Source organism: Dendrobates tinctorius, unplaced genomic scaffold (genome assembly GCF_039654945.1).
Source record: "Dendrobates tinctorius isolate UK_male_01 unplaced genomic scaffold, ASM3965494v1 ptg000222l, whole genome shotgun sequence".
Lineage (NCBI taxonomy): Eukaryota > Metazoa > Chordata > Amphibia > Anura > Dendrobatidae > Dendrobates > Dendrobates tinctorius.
In genome coordinates this window covers 1210811-1237127 of record NW_027361889.1, presented here as the reverse complement: position 1 = coordinate 1237127, position 26317 = coordinate 1210811, and the positions used below count along the sequence as shown (strand labels likewise).

Sequence of the window (26317 nt, the reverse complement as noted above, 5' to 3'; positions counted from 1 at the left end):
CTTTGTAGCTGACTTGGGATTCCATGGCACAACTGCTTACCCTTTTTGTTGCCTGTTGTGGGTACCATGGCACCACTTCATACTTTTGGAGCTGACTGTAGGTGTCGTCGCACGGCTATGTACATTTTATAGTGTCTGTGCTCTGTCCAGTGGTTATTAGTGCTGCCTGGTACTGCAGCTCAGCCTATTACAAAATATGTGGTTCTGGAGCATCACGGCCTCTTTGGTCAGCTGGTTGGGTGTGCTGCCAGTCCCCAATATTTATAGCTTGTACTAGGGAAGTCTCAGAAAACCCCTTAAGTTTCCTAAAGAAACCTCATACACCTGATACTGTATGTTTAGTATTACTGTGCTGGGTTGTGCAGCAAAAGTTTGCCTGAGAGAGACCCTCTACTAATACAGTAGACACCATGCAAGGGTCTGGTGTTTACCAGTTGGATGGCGCGATGGATGAGCACATGCACTGCCATTCCATTCATTGCTTGTCTCCACCAGTCCCATTGAATTTAATAAAGGGCCTGTCGTCACAGAATGACTGTTCCATCCAAGCACAGGCGCCCGGTGCACCCTCGGTGTGGCCGAGCCAGTCAGTGCATCTTCCCACCTACTTGTTTTCCCTCTATCTCCGCTCTTCTCTGCCTCTTGTATTTGTGGGACAAGTTCTACACTAAAAAGCTTATCGCAGCCATGAACATTGACCAGTCACTAGAGCAAGGCCCCCAGTTTTCCATCCCACCAGCGCGTCAGTGGTAGGAGCAGGGGCCTAAGCTGCTCCATGTAGTATTTAAAAGGTATGGAAACCGCTGAGTAAGAGACTTCTCTATACACGTCTGCATCAGCAGTAGCCACTGTCCCTTCCTGGAACCGGCCCAGCACAATGATGCATGTGCTGCACGCCTGGCGAGCCTCATAGGAACTATGTCTTTTAACACGTCCGTGTGTCCATAGCCATTCTCTGTCCGCCCCGACATCTGCTGAGTCGGCCCTTTCGGTGGCTCAGATTGCACTGTGTTGCATTTAGTAGGTTGTGGAATCCACTGTATCTGCTGAATGAGAAAGCGGATACCGATAATAGATGTCAGTGGGACGTCTAATGCTCGGATTAGGAAAACTGATACAATGATCACCAGAACTCAACGGTGAACAACAAACATAGGGACGTGTGTGAGTCACATTGGCTTGCCAAAGTATTCACCCCCGCAATTGGATTTTTAGTTATTTTGTTACATTACAACCTGTGTTTAAATCTTTTTGTAATCTTATTTGTGTGTGATGCATCAGCACTAAATAGTCTAAGTTGGTGAAGAGAGAAAAATATAGGAATGAATTAAATTTATGGCATCAAATAATGAAAAATCGTCATGTGCATATGTATTCACCTCTTTTGCTATGAAGCCCTGAAAAATTTCTGGTGTAAGCAATTACCTTCATAAGTCACATGCTTGGTGACAGGACGTCCACCTGTGTGCAATCTAAGTGTCACACGTCTGTCAGTATATACACTTTACTTTCTCTGAAAGGTTACAGAGGCTGCAACACCATTAACAAGAGGCGACACTAACCAAACACCATGAAGACCACGGAGATCTCCAAACACCACCATGAAGACCAAGCAGATCTCCAACCACCACCATGAAGACCAAGCAGATCTCCAACCACCACCATGAAGACCAAGCAGATCTCCAACCACCACCATGAAGACCACGCAGATCTCCAACCACCACCATGAAGACCAAGGAGATCTCCAACCACCACCATGAAGACCAAGGAGATCTCCAACCACCACCATGAAGACCAAGCAGATCTCCAACCACCACCATGAAGACCAAGCAGATCTCCAACCACCACCATGAAGACCAAGCAGATCTCCAAACACCACCATGAAGACCAAGGAGATCTCCAAACACCACCATGAAGACCAAGCAGATCTCCAACCACCACCATGAAGACCACGGAGATCTCCAAACACCACCATGAAGATCAAGCAGATCTGCAAACACCACCATGAAGACCAAGCAGATCTCCAACCACCACCATGAAGACCAAGCAGATCTCCAACCACCACCATGAAGACCAAGCAGATCTCCAACCACCACCATGAAGACCACGCAGATCTCCAACCACCACCATGAAGACCAAGGAGATCTCCAACCACCACCATGAAGACCAAGGAGATCTCCAACCACCACCATGAAGACCAAGCAGATCTCCAACCACCACCATGAAGACCAAGCAGATCTCCAACCACCACCATGAAGACCAAGCAGATCTCCAAACACCACCATGAAGACCAAGGAGATCTCCAAACACCACCATGAAGACCAAGCAGATCTCCAACCACCACCATGAAGACCACGGAGATCTCCAAACACCACCATGAAGATCAAGCAGATCTGCAAACACCACCATGAAGACCAAGCAGATCTCCAACCACCACCATGAAGACCAAGGAGATCTCCAAACAAGTCAGGGACAAAGTTGTTGAGAAGTACAAGTCAGGGTTGGGTTATTAAAAAAAAAAAAAAAAAATTCCAATATCTGATGATCCTCGGAGCACCATCAAATCCATTATCATCAAATGGAAAGAACATGGTGCCACAACAAACCTGCCAAGAGAGGGCTGCCCACCAAAACTCTCAGCCCGGGCAAGGAAGGCATCAGAGAAGCAGCACTGAGACCAAAGGTAACCCTGAAGGAGCTGCAGAGTTCCCAAGTAGAGACTGGACTATTTGTCCATACAGCCTCAATAAGGCTGGGTTCCCATTAGCGTATGGCATCCGATGATTCTCTCATGCGAGATGCTAATGACCCTAGTCTCCTGCTGTGCTGCGAGTGTGAGCCGAGTGTCAGTGCTCTGGCCTCTGATTTTCTCATGTGAGAGGATTGCAGCACAGCTGCAGAGGAGAGTCTGTGCACTGTGTTCTGATTTTAGTCCAATTATCTGCACCCTTATAGAAATCCATCCAAATTTTTATGGAAAAGAGATGCAAATACAAAGGGGGTCCAAGGTCCCGCGCAAGGGTCGTCGGTCCAGATGGTGGCACATGCGCGGATCTGTGGTCTGGCGCTCAATCCAGTATTAACCCCAGATTAAACAACACTCTCAGCACCTCCAATATTCAGGGGAAGGTAGACATCACCGTAACAGTAAAATCAGTGGATCATGACATACAGTGAATTGATACCACTTTTATCTGGCTGGTCAATCCCAATAAAACTTGAATTGCGTCTCTTTAACAATCTACTAGAAAAAAACACAAAATAAATTTTTAATTTTTTTTCCTCTAAGATCCACATCTTTAATGTACTCCTTTAGACTGAAATTTACAGAAAATCGAAAAATCAACCGTCTTGTATCAAGAGAAGAGAAATAAAATGGTTTTTTAAAAAAAAAAAATCAAATTCCACATGGTTGTTCCAGAAAATGATTTCATCCATCTTCCCGTACAATCGTCCGGCGGCGCACACAACACACCGTGTTATTTGAAATGACTTTGACGCGTTGTCCCATCTCTATTCTGCATCTGTTACTATCGAGTGTGAGAAGAATCTCAATGTAAACTGTTAACGAGGAGAAGACTGTCCGCCAAACTGACCTTGGACTCGCAAATTAAGCCGCGGTGGGTTTCTGATATTTGCATTGGGATTGCAGGAACAAGATTTAATTTAAAAAAAAAAAAAATTGGCGTTGTGTAAAAATTATTACAAAAACACTAAACAACAAAAAAAATAAACAAACGATCTACTCTGCACAAAGACGACAACAGACAAGGAATTTGGCTAAAGAGGCTAACAAAATAGTCAAGTTGCTCCATCCTTGGCAAGGTCATGACCTGATGCAGACCAATACGAGAGTTTCTTTATGGGGCGGACATCAATCCCATGCATTGAATGGGTCCTTTAAGACGCCCACAAGTCAGAAACATTGGTAAACCAAAGCAGCTATAGTCACCGGGGCGTAAGTCTTGGTTGCCCGCCTAGAGTTCGTCATCGGATACAATGAGCATCATCTTCTCGTTCTGTTTCCTTTTCTTGCTTGAATGTCCATTGGTGGCCACCGTGTGCCCGTTCTGTCCTTGAGCTTTCCGCTCCATGTCTTGCATGGACTGTTGGGTGTACTGTTGGTACGTTGGTGAGAAGTTGTGGATGGCGTCTTGCACGATGTCATGGGGACTCATCGTCTCTTTCAGACCGCTGGAAATACTCTGCATGGGCGCCACATTTGCTGTAAGAAAAGGGTCGGATCAAAATCTGCAATGCAGGTCAGTGGAAAAAAAAAAAAAAATCTATACCCGAATGATATTCAACCGCCGGCTTTCAGTCATACAGGTGTGCCGATGCGGCTACCGTTACCGTGAGTGGCGGCTTTAAGCACGCCCCTGCACATTGACTGACAGCCGGCTCAGCAGTGCGTCAATTAGTGCCCGGGCATGTTTAAAGCAGCCGCTCTTAGTGCTGTGAGCGGTGACTGTTGCCGTACCGACACACCTATATGACTGAAAGCTGGCGGCTCCCGGGAGGAAATAAAGTTTATTATTTATTTACTATTATTTAAATGTTATTCAATGAGGTCAGATTCCATACGGAGCCACAGTATACTCTGATTTTTACGGATACATTGCAATTCTTTAACATAGGAAACTGTATTTAGTCTTGTAAATTTTTAATAAATGCTGCTGTATAAAATGGATCGTACATGGGTAACAAATGAGAAAAAAAAAAATCGTCATTGTTTTCTGGATGAAACTCGGACGATTGTTTATACACTTGTGTGAACTTAGCCTTACATGAACAGTCCATTGATTTAAATGAAAACGACTACAATGCTTAATCTCGCCTGTAGTGGCACTGTGGGGAAACCCGAATACCTAATGTTAGAATCCTGATCACTGTAATCAGTTTACCATTGGGGATCCTCTTAAAGGGAATCTGACACCAGTTTTTTGCTACACCATCTGAGAGCAGAGTGATGTAGGGGCAGAGACCTTGATTCCAGCGATGTATCAATTACTGTGCTGCTTGCTGATATTTTGATAAAATCCCTGTTTTATCTGCTGCAGGTCTACCAGTCCTCTGAAAGCTGAGTTCTGTATAACCCCACCCACCTCACTGATTGGCAGCTTTCTGTGTACACTGCATAGACAGCAAGCTTCCAATCGGTGTTGGGGGCGGGGTTATACCAAGCTTTTGAATATGGAGGACTACGCGGCAGAAGGTTTACTAGTCCTCTAGTGATAATCTCCTGCTGATAAAACTATCAAAACTAGAGCAAGCAGCCCAGTAAGTGACACATCCTTGAAATCAGTCTCTGTCTCTACATTACGCTGCTCTTGGATTGGGTGGCATAAACTTGGTGACAAATTCACTTTAAGGCAATTTTTGAAGACCCTTTCTAACAGATCTTCCTTATAACAATAGAAGCCGCTACTTTGCAGGAGACAAACGGATCTCCAGATTCTTGAAGATCTAGTATTGTCACTCATGCTTGAAGAAAGGCCAATAGACTGGATTTACAAGCTGTGACAACCATACTTTATATTCTGTGATTGAAATAGCAAGGGGTTGTCACAATCACTTGGTGTCATCAGTCCTATATTGATGGCAGAAGGCAACAAGAAGTGTGTGAAATGGGCTCCGTTGTATACAGTATGTATGTAACACTGCTCTAACCGCCGGGATTAGAGAACTCCAATCTGGTCGTTTAATCCCCTAGGATGCAGCGGTCAGTAAAGGCAATGACATCGAAGTGGTTACACAGACGATGGGATCCCACAGTAATATCCCTAAACTGAGACATTTACCTGTTGAGTTTTCTGTTTTCTCCTGGTAAACCTGGCAGGTGAAGGCGTAGCGCAGCGCAATGGCCGCAAACAGCATTTCAACACAGATTATGAAGTTCTGATACCCGGCAGCGACTGTCCCCGCCCCAACCGTGTTACCGTGAATGATCTGCACCTCAGGAATGACACCACATCTCTCTAGTATCGCCAGGAGCATTCCTACAGGAATAAAGTAAGAGGGACAATCAGATAGGAAAGGTCTTAAAGGGAATGTGCCAGCAGGTTTTCGTGGTTTAATCTGTGAGCAGCATAATAAAGGGCACAAGAGTCTGATTCCAGGGATATGTCACTTATTAGGCTGTGTGCTGTAGTTTCAATACAATCAGTGTTCAATCAGCAGGTGATTATCACTGCAGGACTAGGTCTCACCTGCACAGCCGTCAGGATAATCTGTGTAACCCCACCTCCACCAGTGATTGGCAGCTTGCTGACCATGTACTTAGGAAGCAGCCAGTCGGAGCTGTGGGCAGGGTTATACACAGCCAAGAAGGCTCAAGTCTGCTACATCTACATCAGACACAATAGGGATTCTATCAAAACTGCAGCAAGCAGCCCAGTAAGTGACACATCGCTGGAATCAGGGTTTCTGTCTCCACAGATTATATCGGGATCCTCCACACAAAAATAATATACTGTATAACGAATAGAGAAGCGATTTTGTGTTTTTTTTTTTTTTAGTTTCATTATAATTTTATAATAATTCTTTCGGTTTTGCAACTTTTTGAAACTCTCTGACACCCTCTTTAAAGCCCATCACCGATAAGGCACTGCGTACCAACCTTGCCAAAAAGACAGAAAGATGACAGCTTTGATAGTAAGAAACTTCAACACAGGCTCGAAGGGATGCAGCAGCTCCTTGGTGGCAAAATAGAAGAGAAATAAGGCGTAGAGGGCCAGGCTGACCGAAAAGTTATATATGATTGTGATGTACAGGTAACCGCTCTGAACGCTGCGAGGAGAAAATCACAGAACAGGAAAGTTAGGTAACAGCGCAGCATCGATTGTAGCACAGTAATATGGGATAAACGACCGATTTGTGTCTTTGAATACTTTTAGTAAGAAATTTTTAGAAATACTTGTTGCAAGATGTTTACTGGCCCTTTAAGAGTGCTACAATAGGTGTGCATTTCTATTACTGGCCTGTAGGTGGCAGCAATTTAATGCAGTTTTATAAACAGAATGGCTTGTCGCATGTTTTTTTCTTTTTCTACAGCCTATTGTGCGGGGTGAAAAGTCCAGAATCACAGTCACCCCTTTTATAGAGGGATCGGGGGGGATATTTCCTCTTTTTCCAATATTTGCTCTTTTTTTGCCTACAGCGGCCACTACTGGAGGAATGTAGTGTTACATGCAGTCATTCAAGTGCTAGGTGGACAATCCGGGTCAGGACAGTGACAGCCAATAGTTGTTTGTCCTCTGCTCCTGATCTAGTAGGGGACCCCATCTATAATGTCTATATGTCTTAATGGGGCAAATAAAGGGGTTGTTGAAATAAGCCAACCCCTTTAAAGTCTAAAAAAAATAAAACTTGGCAAAACTTGGTATGTACAGTACATTAACGTATGTGTATAACTACCATTTACGTCGTAAAACCTCAATATTAAAAGATGATAGCAAACATTTTTTTAAAACTTTTTTAGACATTTGCATTTTGGGGGAAATTTAATGTCATATTTTATCTTTTTTTTTTATTATATATTTGTTTAAAATACTTTTTATTTTATGTTCTAGTGATTGTCTTAGGTGACTTGTGGTCACTTGATTATCTATACAATACGGTGCAATAGAAATAAATACTGCTCTCCTATGAAGCTCAACCCTGTGGCACCTATAAAGCCCCATACCCTCATTCCTAACCCCCTAAATGCTGCTGTCACAATGGTCAGAGGCATCTAAGGAGGTTACAGGCTGCAATGATTGCCCACTCTGATTGCAGCAGTGACTGAGCCCGGGACCTGTGCTGTATAAGTTGTCATTTTCAAAGTTTCATAGAATGAAAAAAAACGCTATTAATAATAATCACTCACTTGAAATCCCCGTCATGGTATTTCCCAAATGCTTGTAAGATTATTGTGACAACGGCCATGATGGGCTTCACTATGCAGAACTGCAGGGTTGCCTGTGAAAACAGAGAATACCGCCATGATACATAATGTATAAAACTGTCCAGATGTTTCTCCCATTGTGTAATAGTGCACTTTAATTTCAATAACGTATTGTTACGCTGTGACGGTTTTCGGTAAAGAAGGGGGGGCCTCAAACAGTCCCTGGTACTGGGATCCTAATTTTCCCTGTCCTGGGGCTACTCTTGAAGGTGGAGAAGCCTGAGACTCCTACCTTACTATGTTAAATCCTGATCTGTCCCCTCCACACCATGAGACATGGGACAGAAATGTAATGTAAACAAGTCACAAGACAAAACAGGGATAACAGAAAAACTATTATACGAAAGCACAAAACAACAATAGGGAGGAGGATAGGGACAGGGAGGAATAAACTAAATGGGAAAAGGGAACAGGAGATAAACACACACTTACAACAGCAAAGTACAGAACACTACTACAACAACTCTACTCCAACCACTTAGCTTTAGCACTCAGCACAGGAAGACAAATCTTTTATAAGCAGGGACAAGAAGGTATGACCAGTTTATATAGGAAGAGGACCAGATCAGAAGCAGCTGAAATGGAGCTGCATGTTTTTGACCAGCATAGAAAGGGTTGTTAACCTCTTCAGAACCAGAAGAAACGGAATCAATTTAATATGGGATACAAATCACACCATCTCTAAGGAAATGAAAATCTGCGATTCATTACCCGACGTCACGTCTAATTCCAGGTCTTCCAGGGGGCGTGACACCCTCGTGACATATATGTCAGAAAGGTTTTGTTTAAGAGTATAATCGTATTTCTTAAAGGCGTTGTCCATTAGAGAATGTCACCCCCTGGCGGTCAGCTAACTGCTCCGGTCAAACTCCTATGCAATTGTTTACATGTGGAAGTAATATCAGGACCCCCCCTTTTATTGGAGAGTCACTAATGAGAGCTCATTTATTACTCTAGGATCAAGGAGTTCATGTCTAGAAGACGCCATGCAGGCTCTGACTGGCCCACAGGAGCACAGGAGAATCCTCCGGTGGGCCCCCCGTGCAGAAATGGGATCTCCACCTATATGAGAAGTAGTTGGCACGATACATTTGTTTCACTATGTGCAGAAAATTATATTATATAGAAACACGGGTACATTTATGAAAGAGGGTAATGTGATATTTGCATGTAGCTGAACAGTGGGCCACCAGAGTCAATATTACTGGTGGGCCCTCGACACCCCAGTCCGACACTGGCGCCATGCCATGTAAGGCTGCATCTCAATGGCGTAGACCCTGGAGAGATAATCTTGTCATTCCCACCATCCAAATATCATGATTAAAGGAAACCCTCGCACGATATATCTTAATGAGGTCTATACAAGCCCCTCACACAGGTCCAACCCAGCCATGATTTTGTGCCTGATTTTTGCACAGATATGAGTAGCAGCACAGGGTTCCATAGTGTAGTGGTTATCACGTCTGCTTTACACGCAGAAGGTCCTGGGTTCGAGCCCCAGTGGAACCACCTTTTACCCCTTCTGAATATAATTAACATTACATTTTTAAATTATTTAAAGCATAAAACAAATGTTCCCAGGAATAAATTTATCCCAGCAGTTCGGGAAATGATAGTGTCGGTGACTTACACCAATGAGTGTTTTAAAGTCTGTGAACTCGTCTACAGGAACCAATCAGATTCCACCAGTTCTTTGTCTAGCAGCGATTAAGAAGTCACCGGATGGATCTGACTGGTTCCCATCACGTTATTTGCCCCTGTTTTCATAAATAAACCTCAGTATTGTCTCTCCGGCAGGCGACAGCTCTGCAAACAGAAGGGAAGAGGCACTGCTGCGCTGAGTGATGACTCACGTCTGGCGCTGACTCACGTCTTGCGCTGTCCTGCTCTGGAATCCCTCACTAATTATAGGTATACTCCATAGCGGCAGATGACTGGAGAGTGTCCTGTCCTATGACTGAGCCCAAGATGCATAAGCGCCCCAGCAGTGGTGACTCTGGGGGCCTTTACCCACTTAGAGTGGGACCCCACTTGAGTGACAGCAAAATTACATGCACGTCACTTTAATTCTTTTCCCACCTCTTCTGGGCCTATTTACTAGGAAGGGGAATTTTTAAAGGGAATCTTGACAGTATGCTCAGCACCCCATTATCCCCCCCCAAAAAAAAAAAGCACATACAGGCTTGCAGGTCTTTGAAAGCTAAATTCATTGACACCTTTATATTTTCTATAGGTTTTTGAATTCCAGAGAAATTAGCGTTGTACTTAATATGCAAATGAGTCATTAAGTGCTCTGGGCATGATCGAGCACTTGCCAAGGTTCAGCCTTCCGAGGCTGCACGGGCCTCATTGGCTGGATTAGCTCACTGTCTGATTTCCTTGCCTGACGTCACATAGGTAATGTGACAAGAGACTCATGGCGTGAGTCTCCATGGCCGAGCAGCTGCCTGCAGCCGTACATCACCAAGCACATTGCTGAGCGTCGGATGGAGTGATGTAAAGCTGCCACCACTGGATTTTGCAGGAAACGTGAAGGATCACGCTTCTGATGGAGGAGTCAGGGTTTGGTGAATGCCAGCAGAACGTTACCCGCCTGACTGTGATTGTGAGTCCGACCTCTCCCCAACATCAGGGTCCGACCTCACAAATGTTCTTCTGGATGAAGGGGCATCACTATCTACAAAAGCCTCCAAACTAGAAGACTTCTATAGGGATCCCGTTCCAACGTTTCGCCTCACCTGTTTGCAGAAGCGGAGGAAGCCAATGGAGTAGGACATTCCTTGGAGACAGCAGGTCCCATAATAGCAGCTGGACCTGATGGAAAGACAGACGCACCATGAGCCAAATGATGGGGCAGAGACATGAGCCCTCAGCACAAAACCAATAGCTAGATCCTTACTTTACGGGCTTCCCTCGTATCTCCGTCATAATAGCACTTTCTCCACCCAGATACTCAAAGCAGAGGCTGAGGAAGCTGTATATGACAAAGGCTGTAGGGGTAAGATATTGGAGAGAGTGAAGAGGCTGATAACAGAAAGCAAAAGCAGAAAGCATAATAAATGCCGTTCATTGTCAGCTGCCTTGTCTATTGCTGGCTGCAGAATGAGTTGACTGGGAATCCATCAGTGAGCTCACTTGGATGGAATAGTTTGTAACTTATATCTGCCTTTTTTTTCTTTGTTCTAAAGTGCTGAAAGAATTGACACGCTGCAGATTTGATAAAAAAAAAAAAAAAAAATGCTTTCATGGATAAAATCCGCAAAGGAAAAAAATAAGCAGCGTGTGCGTGAGATTTCAGAAATCTTATTCACGTTGCTGGTGGTGTTAAGTGCAGCATTTTTTACTCCTTGGAAAAAAAATGCAGAATATAAACAAGGCCAAAAGAGTTGCATACTCTCATGTCAGACTGAGCTCACTGAAGGGTTCTCAGTTAACTCATTCTGCAGCCATCAATAGACAGTGCTAATATAATAATATAGAAGGCAAACTGTGCAACATGTTTAATGAAACGCCCTGTTCGCCTAAATGATTTGGAACCTCATATACTGGCACGTCCTCACCTTCATAGCAATCCCGGACCGAGTCGAAATACACGTAGTACTGGTCGTTGCCTATGAGCAAGAGGCTCAGCCAGGAGTCGAAGGAGTAAATGGGTACAATGAAGAGGATCCGGATGATATAACGCTGCTCGTTGGGAATTGTGTAATTTCGGAGATGGAGATAAATCTGCAAATAAAATGAATAATAAACATATAAATAATACATAAATAAAAAAATAAAAAATAAATAAGGCTGTGTGCACACGTAGCGATTTTTAAGCGTTTTTGCCGCGATTTTCGGCGCGAAAACGCTTAAAAATCGTGTACAGAACGCCCCCCATGCATTCCTATGGCATTCCGCACATGCTGTGCTAATGCTGCGCTTTATCCGCGGCGGAATCGCATCGCGGAAAAAATTGCAGCATGCTCATTCTTTGTGCGGAATCGCAAAGAATTGCCGCGATTCCGCACCCATAGGAATGCATGAGAACCGCTTACTTCCCGCATGTGGCTATGCCCACCATGAGGGAAGTTAAGAGTCTCATGTGCGGTTGGTACCCACGGTGTGGAGGAGAGGAGACTGTCCTCCAGGCCCTGGGTACCATACCCCTGTAAAAAAAAGAATAAAAAATCGGGGTATATTTACCTTCCGGCGTCCCACGCTGCCTTCCCGGCCTAAGCGTTCCCAGTAATGCCTTGCGGCAAGGTCCTGTGATGACGTGGTCTCGCGAGATCGCTATAGCAACGCGAGACTACGTCATCACAGGTCTCGCAAGGCATTATTGGGAACGCTGAGGCCGGGAAGGCAGCGTGGGACGCCGGAAGGTAAATATACCCCGATTTTTTTTTTTTTTTTTTTTTTTTTTTTAGCATTTTAACATTCTATCTTTCACTATTGAGGCCGCATAGGCGGCCTCAATAGTAAAAACCTGCTCACACTTGTCAAACACTATGTTTGACGAGTGTGACCAACCTGTCAATCACTTTCCAAGCGATGCTTCAAATCGCTTGGAAAGTGCTTGAATATCGCACGCGAAAATCGCGGCAAAATCGCGATCATAATCGCGGTAAAATCGCGGTGGAATCGCGCGGGAAAAAACAGCGCGATTTCTGGGAAGGAGTCCGGTTTTTAGTAAGCGTTTTAAAACGCTACGTGTGCACATAGCCTAATAGAAAAAATAAAAACATAAAAAATAAATAACATACATACGGTAAATAAAATAAATAAAAAATAAATACACAGAAACAAAAACATAAAAAAATAAATAAAAATAAATAATAAAAAAATAAAAACTAGAGAAATAAAAACATAAAACAGAAATAAAAGCATAATAAATAAATAAATAATAGAAAAGTAAAAGCACAATAAATAAAAAAATAAATGAATAATGAAAAATATATAAATAAAAATACTTTATATGTTCACGGTAGAGAAAGGTGTGTTAGGAATGACCCAGCCGGTTTAGGGTTTGGAGTGCACACAGATCAATCAATACCTGAGGCCGAGCAAACAGGAAGAGGGAGACACAAGTCAGTGATTGCGGTCCAAGGGTCACTTCCCTGATCAAATATCATCTGGGTTAGTGACAGATGGAGATATCGCTGTAGGTATGACTACAGGAGTAACAGGCCATAAACCTCGGGATGCGAGGAGCGCCGCGGCCTCACTGTGCGTGATTCCAGGAAACGACGACACCTGGTGACAGTGACCGTCCCTCACGTGGTATCCACCATTATCTCACCGCCGCCCACACCGGCCTCCTGACACAACATGAACTGGCGGAAAAAGGGAAAAGTGTTGTAATAAAAGATGAATAACACGCCTGGTTATAATAGGTGAGTGATGATGTCACCTGGGTCACATGTTTAGAATGCCCGATATTCAGTACTAGGTATGGATAATAGCAGTCAATCACTGGGCATTGCCCAAGACTTTTCCCTCGGTGTCCCTGATCTCTGGATGAGCGCCATTTTGAACTGTAATGGCGCCGATACAGTTGGATACAGCTCCATCGCTCTCCGTCCTGTAGGTCTACAGCCTACAAGATGTCAGCAGCGTGGCACAATGACATCACGACATGAACTGCCTGGGGTATTTACATCTCCAAGATCCTATCCCAATATGTAGCAGATGTAATAATAATAGTAATAATAACAAATCCCTCCAATTAGAAATGTAGTATAGTTCTTCTGATTCGCTATGTCTCTTTCCTCACGTGCAGGCATTGCAGGACCTTAGGTATCCATGGTTACGACCACTATCAACCAGCTGTCACTATATCAGTGGTCGTAACCATGGATACCTAAGGTCCTGCAATACCTGCACATGAGGAAAGAGACCTAGCGAATCAGAAGAACTATACTACATTTCTAATTGGAGGGATTTGTTAATATCATTATTATACATCTGACAATAATAATCATATTATTATTATTTATTACATATTGGTGTAGGATCTTGGAGATGGTAATATCCCTTTAATGGGCACTCAGGCACAATATTGGTTTTAAGAGGGCACTTAGGGGGGCATTATTTTAGTTGAGGGTGAATAGGTGGGTATTATTAATTTTACGGGGGCCATAGGGAGGAATTTTTTTTTTAAGGCATTCAGGGGGCATTATTTATTTTAAGTGGGCACTCAGCACCTTATTGCTTTTAAGGGGTCACTTGAGGGGGGCATTATTTGTTTTAAGGGGGCACTCCGTGCCTTATTGGTTTTAAGGGGACCCAATTTGTGTTGAGGGGCACCTGGTGCATTATTGGTTTTGACGGTGTACTTAAGGGGTGCATTATTAACAGGGGGCATTTATTTGTTTTATGGGGGTACTATTTGATTATGGGGGCATTATTACTTATTACGGGGGCATAATACTTTCCTTCCCCGGGACGCTGTTAACCATCCCTTCTGCACTGCTATCCATCAATCGTTATTATGCAGAAATAGAAAAGAGTAGAAACACATTAAATCTAGGGAGTACCGGGTGCTTGCAGTGGCTTCAATCTCAAAGGGTTTTCCCAGGAATAAACATTGAATGCCTCGACTTATAGACCGGCAATATGTCAACGTTGGGGGGACCAACCGCAAGGACCCAGGCTAATCAGTAGAGTTAAACCAAACTCAACAACCTCATAGACAAATATGAGGCTGTCAAGTTGGGGTCAGCAGACTCACGGCCGGTCTGTGCACTGCGGTCTGCACTTGCACTGTAACGCACGGATGTGTTATTCCTCCATTTTACCCGTGATAATGGCATGCCTAGAATTGTCTCCCCATTATCTGTCTGTTCTAATAGGCTGCCAATTACCTGGCGGATGGGCAAAACACTCATTCGTCAGGTTAATTCCTGGCAGCACATCCTGTGTAAACAGGACACGTGCTGCCGAGAACAATCGCATTGTATGTGCATATAATGACTGTGTTAAAGAAGCTCTCCTCCTCCCTCCTCATCCTCCTCCTCCCATCAACGTGTTTATTCCCTTAATATCCTGCAGTCATCATATTATACAGCACGGTGCACTTACAATTGCTCATTTTGCCTTTCTATCCGGCGAATTCTCCTCTTTTCTCTGCTCTATGTAGAAACAGGAAGTCTCTTGTCCCTGCCGAAATCATTCCCCTCTTCACCTCCTGACCCAGCTGCTCCCTCCACCCTCCCTGCTAGGGACTTTTACAGTGACTGATGACTCACACAGGGAAATTTGACCTCCTGTTTCTACATAATTGTCTTTTTTTTTTACGCCATACACTGCACATTGTTATATTATCAGTATCACTCGGCAGCATCTGAGTGGTTGGACAGTTTGAATGAACAACTGGTTCTAGCAAATGAAGGTCGTCTGGGTACAGCTATTGTGCCCACACAAGCACTGCAACAGTCGGCGGCATCATCTCCAGGGATGCTGCCAAACTCGAAGGCTCACTTGTTGGCTTAGGGGCCTACCAGGGGATTTTCCAGCTCCCCAGGGGACCAGTCCGAACCTGGCCATGGCCCTTTCAGAGTCTGTAGCTATCAACGGTGATATTTTTTTTTTTTTGCTTACTTACACCAATATACCGTAACTCATATTAATTACATTTATTTATATAAACCAATTTACATAATGCTATATATGTGAGGACGATAGAAGATAAAATCCTTTAATTCAATATTTCCCCGGTTGCATTTATAATTAATCACACCGTTTCCCCAAAAATACTTAAAGGGCACTGTCATGAGCTCAAGCAGGAAGACAACCAGGAAAAATATTGCTCTTTTTCCGCTTTTTTTTTTCATGACCCTGAAATTTGGCACCGTGGTGATTTCTGGAATGCTAGAATATAGGCCATAACTCCTACATGTTCCGTACATTATTATCAGCTACATTCCTATTATCTGTGAGTTATCAGATAAGAACAGGAGGCCAATATGGATTACAATAGTACAAAAGATCTAAAGATTGCAGAATCAGGTCCCCTAGGGGGACTTTGAAAAAAAAAATGAATAAATGTAAAATATATATAGAAATAAGTTTAAATTACGACCACTTTTCTCAATTCTAAAATAAAAAATATAAAAAAAAATATGGCTGTAAAAAAAGATTACAATGAAAATATAACATTAGTGAAACCAAGCAGTAAACCAGGTAAAGAAGAAAAAAATCAAAATGCCAGAATTATCATTTTACCGTTGTTGCACCTCCCCCCACAAATAGAATAAAAAGCTATAAAAACGTGATGTGTCCTAAAATGATATCAATAAAAATGACAGCTCTACTGATGGAAAAAAAAGAAATGGGTCTCAGAAAATAGTGATACAAACAAATTTTTTTTGGCAGAAATCTTGATTTTTTTTTTTTTAATCACCCCCAAAAAATAAAATAATAACAATAATAAAATAATAACACTCAATATAAAAACCTATGAAAGTCTGGAATATTAAAAATAAATAAAAAATAATAAAATAACAACAATATAAAAATAAATATATAAAAAAACTATCAATGTCTGGAATATTAAAAATAAATTAAAAAAATAAAATAATAATAAAAATATATAAAAAATATCAAAGTCTGGCATTGTCGTAGTCGTACTGACTTGGCCATTTTTACAGCACTGTGAACACTGATCGACACTTGGAATTTTTTGTCGTTCAAAATTACAACTCGTCCAGTAAAAAAAAAAAAGAAAGAAAACAAAGAAGGGAGGAAAAAGCGAAAGTGCAAAAAATGAAAAAATAGCCCTATCCTGAAAGGGTTAAGAAGAGAGAATCTGAAACAGCCAATATGGCCACTACTTCATCTACATGAACAAGTACAAAGTTTTCTTACCTGGTGGCACGTAAGCAGCAGAGCCGACCAGACGAAGACCCCCGAGATGCCCTGGGCAGCGGCGGTTGTCAGAAACAACTGATCCCCGTCTACAGAAGTATTGGACGCGGTCCGGATCTCAGCGGCACTATTAATGTCCATAGTAAATAATGCCGCCAGGGTGCTGAGCGTGCTGTTACCCGCCGGCGTGGGATTCTGAGTGGACAGTGACACGTTGGCCTCCATCATTCCAGTCTCTTCCGTCGCCGTATTGTTCATCCTGTGCACAGGCAGAAAGGTGCAAAGGTAAATGCAGAGACACATGACTGCCCCGGACGCTTTACAGAAGCGATCATCATCTCATACAAAGGGAGGAGCGCCGGAGTGTACAGCCTAGTCACATACACGGGGCAGAGAGATGTAGCAGAGCCGGGTTTGTTATTTGACACAATTCACGGTAAGTATGCTAAACCGACCGCAATTGTAAGCTCTGTAGTCAGGCTCGGACTGGCCCATGGGAGAACAGGAAAATCCTCCGGTGGGCCGCCCCGGTGAAGGAGTGCTGATGAGTAATGCTATTACACTGAGATTACAATTTGCAGAAAAAGGTATAAATTCATTATACAAGAAGAGATGGACGGAGAAGGTTCACTTGCTGAGACCACTGAAGGTATGAACAGACTACAGCGATTGGAGCTGTCACTGATCCCAGCAGTAAAACCCCTTAGATGCTATGATGGACAGTGACCACGGCGTCCAAGCAGTTAGACATGATTCCAGGCACAAAAAACTGAGGCATATTCATGAATAACCTACGCTTCCCGCCATGTATCCAGCACAGGTCTGTACTGTTCCTGACCTATACCGTTCTTCAGTCACTTCAAAGCCGAGACCTGTGATTGGCTGCAGCGCTCACGTAACCAAAACAGCACATCATCAGAGACACATCCAAAGACATGCCCTTCCACAGGCATTTTATACACATCACTGTAGTTGGCAAATTATTTTACCATGTTGAACAACCCCTTTGATATCATTTTTTTAAATTAAAAGATATAGATACCTCCAGGGGATTTTTTTATTTTATTTATAAGTATTTATTTTGGCTAAAAAATAATTTTTGCAATTGAGTCCCATTAAAAATGTACCGTTTGGCTGCTACACGCTCTTTGCTTGCCTGCACATTCCTGGTTGCAGAATGAGTTAACTGAGAATCCATCAGTGAGCTTGTGATGTACGGTATACGATTGAACAGCAATACTTAGCTCAACACCGGTGGGTCTCCCAACCCAAATGAACTGCCACCATTGGTTCCTGTACACGTTAGTGATTTTCTGGTATGAGAAGATCGGTCTGTGTGTTATCAGTGTTCTTGATCGGTGTTTCGTCAGATTTTCATCAAAGCATCGGCCGTATATATCACAGACACATGAGCCCGACCTTATCTGTGTTTTCTATCAAAGTTCAACTGAAACTATGATGTGATTGTAAATCAGCGCAGAGGAGTTTAGAAAAAGAGTTATAAACTCTTGCGTCAGAACGAGCTCACTTTCAGATCCTCAGTTAGCTCATTCTACAGCCAGCAATGTGCAGGAAAACAAACAGCCTGAAAAAACCTTTTGCTAGACTTATTCATATCCCAAAATAGTGGGCGGTGCTTACTGGATCCTCTGGGGCGTGTCTTTAGACTGCTTTGTATTATTACCCTGTGAGCACCGCCCACTTGGCAAAGACTAAAAAAATAAGCACTAAATTAAAAGGCCTGGAAATGTATTGTAAAAAATAAAAAAAAAAACTGAATACTCAGGGGAGTAGCGGGAATAAAATTAGAGTGAAAACTGGATAGATTTCACAGGTTGTCTTTAAAGGGAACTTGACGCCAGGTTTTCACTACCTAATCTGAGATCAGCATAATGTAGAGAAAGAGACCCTGATTCCATTGATGTGTCACTTACTGAGCTGCTTGTTGTAGTTTTGATAAAACCACAATTGAGATTATCACTAGAGGACAAGTTAAGCTGCTGCCAGGTAGTCCAGCCACGCCCCCAACACTGATTAGCAGCTTCCTGCTTACGCACAGTGTACTGCTGCCAATCAGTAGTGTGGTCGGGGTTAAACAGGGCTGAGCATTCAGAGAACAGCTAGATCTGCAGCAGATAAAACATGGATTTTATCAAAACTACAGCAAGTAGCCCAGTAAGTGATATATCATTGGAATCGGGATCTCTGCCCTTACATTATGCTGCTCTCAGATGGGGTAACAAAAATCTGGTGACAGATTCCCTTTAATTGATAGCATTCTGATTTCTGATGGTTACATCTGCTCACTACACACATTGGAGTGGATGTAACAGCCGGTTTTTCTAGGAAAAGGTCAGAAATGTCTCACCGGTCGGACGGGTTCCGTTTGGCGTTCTGTGTGTGTTTACCAGCGGATGTTATTATTACGCTCCAGTCTTACTGCCCTCTCCCTGCACCCACCGCCCCGGTGCCAGCGGTCGCCAAGAACTTTTCCTAGGTGGTAAATATTTAACCTCCGGACTAATATTAACTCACTTTACACCTCCGGATCGCTGCAGATATACCACTGATGATGTGGGTCATACTGGATTACGCTGGGCACGGAGGTGGCATGATGGCGGACCACGGCAGGCGAGAGACAGGAAAGTACCCAATTACCCACATAGTACCCCCTAACTAGTGAAAAGCTTCATCATTTTATATTCTTTGCGCATCAATTCTAGCTGTCAAGATCTCTGGTTGCCGGCATTGAATTTTTTTCTTTCCGGATTTTTAAAGTTGGGAGGTTTGTTTTGATTATTGTTTTACAGATACTGTATATAGACACGGCCCTCTGGCAGCCCAGGATCAAAGCTTGGGGGCCACAATTTACAGGACAGGAATGTGACAGTGGACCGGTATCAGCACTGGTCTCTGTCTGCACAGCGTCAGTAGGCAGCCGGTGGGATGTAAAGCCGGGCAAATATTTGCTGTTTTTTCATTCTATGTATTTGCTTTGCATCAGGTAAGAATACAAGATCCCGTCCGGACAACTTCATCTCCACTCCTGTTTCAACTTTCATCTGATTCTTTACATTAGGCAACAGCGGAACTGACAATGTATGGCGTGGTGTCAGGAGCCGCAATGGAACATTACATACAAAACACAAAGTAACGACACTGCTGTAATGTGTGGGGTGAAGCGGATCAGAAACAGCCTCTTCACACATCACATTATACATGTATGTAAACACACACACTAGACTCTGCACAAACACTCTATATACACTCACAGTATAAACTGTGCACACACACAAACCCGCAATATACTGTATATACCCACATACTATACACTGTACATATGCACGCACTATATACTGTATTTACACACATGTACACACTATATACTACACTTATATACACACACTATACTGTATATACACACACACTATATACCCACAAACACACTATATACTGTATATACACACACTATATACTATACTGCATATATACACACATGCACACACTATATACTCACATACACACTATATACACACATACACACTATATACTGTATATACACACTATAAACTGCACACACGCACTATATACTGTGTATACATATGCACACACTATATACAGTATATACACACACACTATAAACTGGACACACAAAATATACTGTATATACACACACACACTATAGTCTGTATATACACAAACTATATACTGCACACACACACGCACTATATACTGAATATACGGACACACTATATACAGTACAAACATATGTACTATATGCTGTATAGACAACTATATAATTTATATACCCACTATATACTGTACACACACAAACTATAAACACACACTACATCCTGTATATATACACACACACTATATACTGTATATACACACACACACTATATACTGTACACACTACATCCTGTATATACACACTATATACTGTACATATATATGCACATTATATACTGTATATACACACATTTGTACACACTGTATACTGTGCACACACTATATACTGTATATACACACACTATGTTCTGTGCACACACTTTACATTGTATAAATGTCTATTTTTTTAAACCATTCTTACTTTGAGCCATTTTTTTCACCTGCCTAAACTTTTCCCAAGTACTGCACAGATACAGTATATATTGTATGAGAATGCAGAGCTCACCGTATAACCCCGGCCACAGACCTCCAAGGTGACCACAATATAGTATATAACAGGGGTGCATTAGGCCTTAGACTGCACACATCCGCTGCTGCAGAGCCTTTGATTGATATAAATACGCCAAAGAAGGTCTGCAGCAGCTGAGGTGGGTATTATGAGGTTCTACAGCAGACTGTCCAGCCTGAAGTGACCCCTCCTCAGTAGCGGGCACAGACCTAGGAGGACAAGCAGCGCCTAGGCCGCATGGAGCGCCGCTCATCTCTTTGTAGTGGAACGGAGTATGGTGTTTATTCAAAAATTATTTACAAACCCGTCAATAAAAATTGAAGAAATAAAATCTGTCTGTGTGTCTGGACATCGTTGTATTGCAGTTCATAAGTCTCGAGGTAAATTCAGAAACTGGGTCGGTCACCCGCCATGTGCCACTTATCATACCGGCATCTTCTTCTGTGAAATGAGCCACCTTGTCCTCCACTTGGCACCAGGCCTGGTGTGACTGACCCCAGTATAGACGCAGCCCGCGTCGGGGTGTGCATGTCACTGCAGCCGGCTGATGGCTTGGGCAATGCTCTGCAGAATACGCAATTGCTACTTATGTAATAGTGATGGGCGCTCAAAGGTTAGAGCGGGTAGATATCTGTAACGCCATCATGAAGGTGACACCCGCGGGCTGAGGACGGGGGACGCTTTCGGGCAGCCTGGGCTCATGTTATAAATAGTACAGATACGCCTCATTAATGTTTGAGCGATCGTCCGCTCCAGGTCGGTCCTTATAAATAATGGATTGGTCTCTGTCTGTAACTCATCAGTGATCACTTTTCCCACATGGGCAGAGGACGATGACTTGTCCGGATGCTATGTCCCTGTCTAATACATGTAGTTTGCCTTTGAAGTTCACCTATTTCTGGATATATCTCCCCCAAACGCCGCTCTTCCACTGATTCCAAAACAGTTTTTCTTTTTCTTCTGCGCCCCTCCGTTCCAAAGTTATACCCCCCCGGTAATAATTGTGTGAGTTTTTCCTTTAACCTCCTGGGGGCGTGTACCACAGAACATCTCTGAGGGCGTGGCTGTGTTTTGATTGGTCAGAGTTAGAAGATAAAATGCAAACGCGCACAGAGAAGTGCTGTGGTATACGCCCATTTGCTTAAAGGGAAAATTGGCACCATTATTACCTGGGGGTAAAACTTTGGAACGGAGGGGCGCAGAAGAAAAAGAAAAACTGTTCCAGAAACAGTGAAAAAGGGGGAATTGGGGGACATGCTCAGTTTATATGAATAAGTCCAGTGAAAAGATCTCTTTAACTAAACCCTAACCAGGAAGCAAGAAGTGAGGAGGGCACCACCACTGATATATAATAGGGATACACCAATAGTCAGTATAAAGACATAATACACAAAGAAATAGAAAGCTACTGAGTACTGACCAAAAAATGGGATCACCACTATAAATGACAACACGTATTATATTTATTGAATGTCAATCAAACCCAAAAACACATTAAAAACATTAAAAGGTCACAAAATGACACATTAAACCCAGATGGGTTACTAATATAACCCTGACAGGTTCCAATCATCTAAGGGATAGATGGTAAGCTCACTACTGGTCCTAATTTAAAGCAACACAGCCATAACATATAAAGCACATAAGTTGTACATGTTGTTAATAAAAAGCCTCAATAGACACATAAGAGTTATTAAACTGTTGAAATAGAGAATGCAATATTCATGTCAAGAATGTAATAATATAATCCAGCACAATAGAAATACAATAGAACCAGAATACATATAAATGCAGCATGCTGAACCACGCACCAGCAGTTCCTATGGGGGTGAAGAAAGTATATCTACGCCCTGAAGCAGTTAGTTCAGAACTGGGTAGACAACCCCAAGAAAGTGCATAAAATGTGCACTAAGTGCCGTGGCAGTATACTGTACCCAAGATGATATGATATGATGAACAGTTTAATAACTCTTATGTGTCTATTGAGGCTTTTTATTAATAACATGTACAACTTATGTGCTTTATATGTTATGGCTGTGTTGCTTTAAATTAGGACCAGTAGTGAGCTTACCATCTATCCCTTAGATGATTGGAACCTGTCAGGGTTATATTAGTAACCCATCTGGGTTTAATGTGTCATTTTGTGACCTTTTAATGTTTTTAATGTGTTTTTGGGTTTGATTGACATTCAATAAATATAATACGTGTTGTCATTTATAGTGGTGATCCCATTTTTTGGTCAGTAGCTTTCTCTTTCTTTGTGTAACCCCTAACCAGGGTAATGTCATGTTAAATTGCATTTTTTGGGGAAAGCTTGGTGACAATCTATAGTGTCATCCAGCTTTCCCCAGACAGGTGTCTGAATGGCAAATATGCCTACATATATAGTGATACCTCTCCTCTTTACTTGTCAGTACTTTATGGGGCAAGCGAATAGTGGCATCACTGAGAAATAAGGGGGTGTTAAAGAGAGGTTTTCCGAAAAATGTCAAGTATCATCCGTTTGCAGGATAGATACATGTATCATTGCTGAGGTTAAGCTGCCGAGACCCCCACAGATCACGATGGCCCAAAGTCCCCTATAAGAACATACCTACTCCTCGCTCCTCCATATTGCTACCGGTATCCCCTAACAGTCTCCTGGTTTCCTCTTCTGGCAGGAGCATGAGGTGACCACTGCAGCCAATTAGAAACCATTGATTGGCAGCAGTGGTCACAGTCACATTCCATCTGAGCCAGAAAAAAAAAGCAAAGACTTTCTTCAGGCTCAGACAGAATATAACCATGCTAGAAGTGAGGAAACCAGTGGGGACACCAACAGCAGGAAGGAGGAACTTTTTTTTAAAGGGGTTGTCTCAACCTAGCGCTTCAGGAGCACACCGCTCCTGAGCCTCCCAACTTATAGCTTGTCAGGGGGCGGTACGCTCCTGATGATTGATAGTTCAGACCCGTGGCATGTAGGAGCCGTTGGCCTGAACTGTGCACTTTTTGATGCTGCAGTTTTGCCTTCGTAAAATCAAGGGGCACAGAGTCCTGATCCAACCATCTTCAGAGCAATGCTTGCAAGTACTACAGTAAAGAGTGCACTACAGCTGCTGCAGAACCTCTTTGAGAAGAGACGCTAACAGCACTGATGTCACTCACAGGAGAATTGTGCACAAAAGAGAGGGGGCAGTAATGCAAAAAAAAAATTAAACTGGAGATGGGGTGGCCCCGATGGTTCGGACACCCCTGAAGTTGTAGATCGTGACCAGTTACTTTCTGCGTTCTTGTGATACTTTTCTCCCGGCAGTGACAAGATCTGGGGATTGATTGTACGGTAGACATCTAAGCGATGCAATCAATCCAGAAGGTGTTTAGTTAATGAATAAACCCCCAGAAGAGGCTCTTAGTGGTTTTCCATTGTGTTTAGGATCTTTCTTGGCTTTTTATAGATCGGGTCGTCTTTGATGTTCGTCTTGAGTAGTGGGTGACATTTTGCACTGTCAGATACAGTTAAATAGTAAGACAACAATATTGAATCCCTCGCAGTCGATATGTTTGTACATTCCAGGCATGCCTCTTCTACCGTCCACCGGAAAAGCATCGATCGCCCGGATTCATCATTTTGATTCTAGAAATAAAAAGTTGGGCTTAAAGGGACATGATGGGCTCCTCTTCTTTCAGAGCCTTTGTTATAGCACTTCCAACCCTACTGTAATTCTGTCCAATAAACTGGACGTTTGCCAGTCCCGACACTAAGTGTGCTGGATTATCATTTACAGTAGATATTATATATTGAAAGAATAATGGTAGCACTTAAAGGGGTGGTCTTTCCAAAAACTAGCTGATCATCTTTAGACCATCTACCATTTCCTTGGTTGATCAATTGTAATCAACGAGGGGGGAATGTAGCATGAAGGAATGGCAGGTCATGCTATGTGTAGACAGTAGGGGAATCAAGACTGTTCAGAACCCGGGACCTTGAAATAAGTAGGGGGGTCTCAGTGCTGGCTCAGATGGAATGTGACTGCTGCAGCCAATCAATGGTTTCTAATTGGCTGCAGTGGTCACCTTATGCTCCTGCCAGAAGAGGAAGCCAGGAGACTGTTAGGATATGGGATAACCTCCCTATCTCCCTATCATTAGGGGATAACTTCTAACCTTGGCACAACCCCTTTAACTCATTATGGAACTTGCAAATATGCATTTGGTTCAACACCTTTGCATTGAAAACTCCATTGCAAATTCTGACATATTTAAAGGGATATTTCCAAAATCAAAAATTATACCCTATAAAGTATCGGTGGTCTCCCAGGACTGTGTAGGGAATATTATTCCAGTCCTAGATGTCTCTTCCGCCCTCCACGACACACAGTTCATGTCGTTATTGACTAGCGGAGCCTGCTAATCTTTCCGGCAGCTGTGACCCTCTACTTAGCGGCGCACGTGGGGATTTAATTCCAGTGGTCATGGACTTGCCAGAAAAGCTGTAAAATGCTCCAATAAGCGTGACGGCAAATCACACAAGCTGATTTTTTTTTTTTTTTTTCGAAAGGAGTGTTAACAGGATCTGCAAGTGAGCGGAGAGGGTAAATAGCGCCGTGTTTGGTTAGGCTTACACAGGGAAGTTGTAGGCCATCTGCTCACTGCAAATAATCACTTTCTAGGCTGGGGACAAGAACTAGAGTCGCCTTCGCTGCTTGATAGTCGCCTGCAGGATCTGAAAAATGGTCAGTAGTATAGAAATCCTACAGAGAACTAAAGGGGTTAATCTTCTGCTAATCAGTTCCATTTCCAGCAGGTGACCACTTTAAGCCACTCCCTCTTATAAAAGAGGGCGTGGCTTAGTAACATTTTGCCTGAGGGGGGAGGCTCCTGCTGAAGTCAGTTTTTTTTTTTTACCACCACATGAAATAGTGAGGAGGATGGGACATGGCAGATCTGAGACAAGGAGAGGATTTCTTTACAGATCAGATTTATCTGGAATATGAGGAGAAATAGGATAAAAAAAATTAGATTATGGGAGGAATTGATGGAATATGATGATATTTTTTGTGCATTTTCTATGGGACCACTATAATACATGGGATAAGTGCTGAAATATCTGGAGAGGTCAGAAAATGATTGCTAGGGTCAAGATTGAGCAACAGTGAAGACAATTGTTACTCGGCAGCGTATCCCTAGTAACCAGACAAGCTCCAACAACCTCAACAATCAACATTCTGACCCTGTAATTTGTATTGAAGCATATAATGAGCGTCATTGAAAACAGACGGGGAGACAATCATCTATTATGATTGGTGGATGCTGTGTTATCAGCAGTGTATGGAGGTTTTATCTATCATTGTAATCCTGCCTCTGAT

The 26317-nt window shown here is 42.9% G+C and overlaps 1 protein-coding gene and 1 non-coding gene across 3 annotated transcripts in view; one reads left to right on the top strand and one right to left on the bottom strand.

Annotated features, from left to right (window-relative positions):
- Window positions 1-3245: 3245 nt before the first annotated feature.
- The window catches only part of TMEM184A (transmembrane protein 184A), a 37319-nt gene continuing 14247 nt past the window's right edge, over window positions 3246-26317 (bottom strand). For both annotated transcript variants that reach the window (XM_073555169.1, XM_073555168.1), the window contains exons 3-10: window positions 16793-17051; window positions 11506-11671; window positions 10845-10935; window positions 10684-10759; window positions 7868-7959; window positions 6620-6789; window positions 5802-5999; window positions 3246-4225 (exon numbers count right to left, since the gene is read on the bottom strand). In XM_073555169.1, the coding sequence (XP_073411270.1) occupies window positions 3978-4225; window positions 5802-5999; window positions 6620-6789; window positions 7868-7959; window positions 10684-10759; window positions 10845-10935; window positions 11506-11671; window positions 16793-17050 (1299 nt within the window). In that variant the 5' untranslated portion in view covers window position 17051 and the 3' untranslated portion in view covers window positions 3246-3977. The remainder of the gene's footprint in view (window positions 4226-5801; window positions 6000-6619; window positions 6790-7867; window positions 7960-10683; window positions 10760-10844; window positions 10936-11505; window positions 11672-16792; window positions 17052-26317) is intronic.
- On the top strand, window positions 9382-9454 carry TRNAV-UAC (transfer RNA valine (anticodon UAC)). The gene has a single exon. It is a non-coding gene; the product is annotated as a tRNA-Val (tRNA).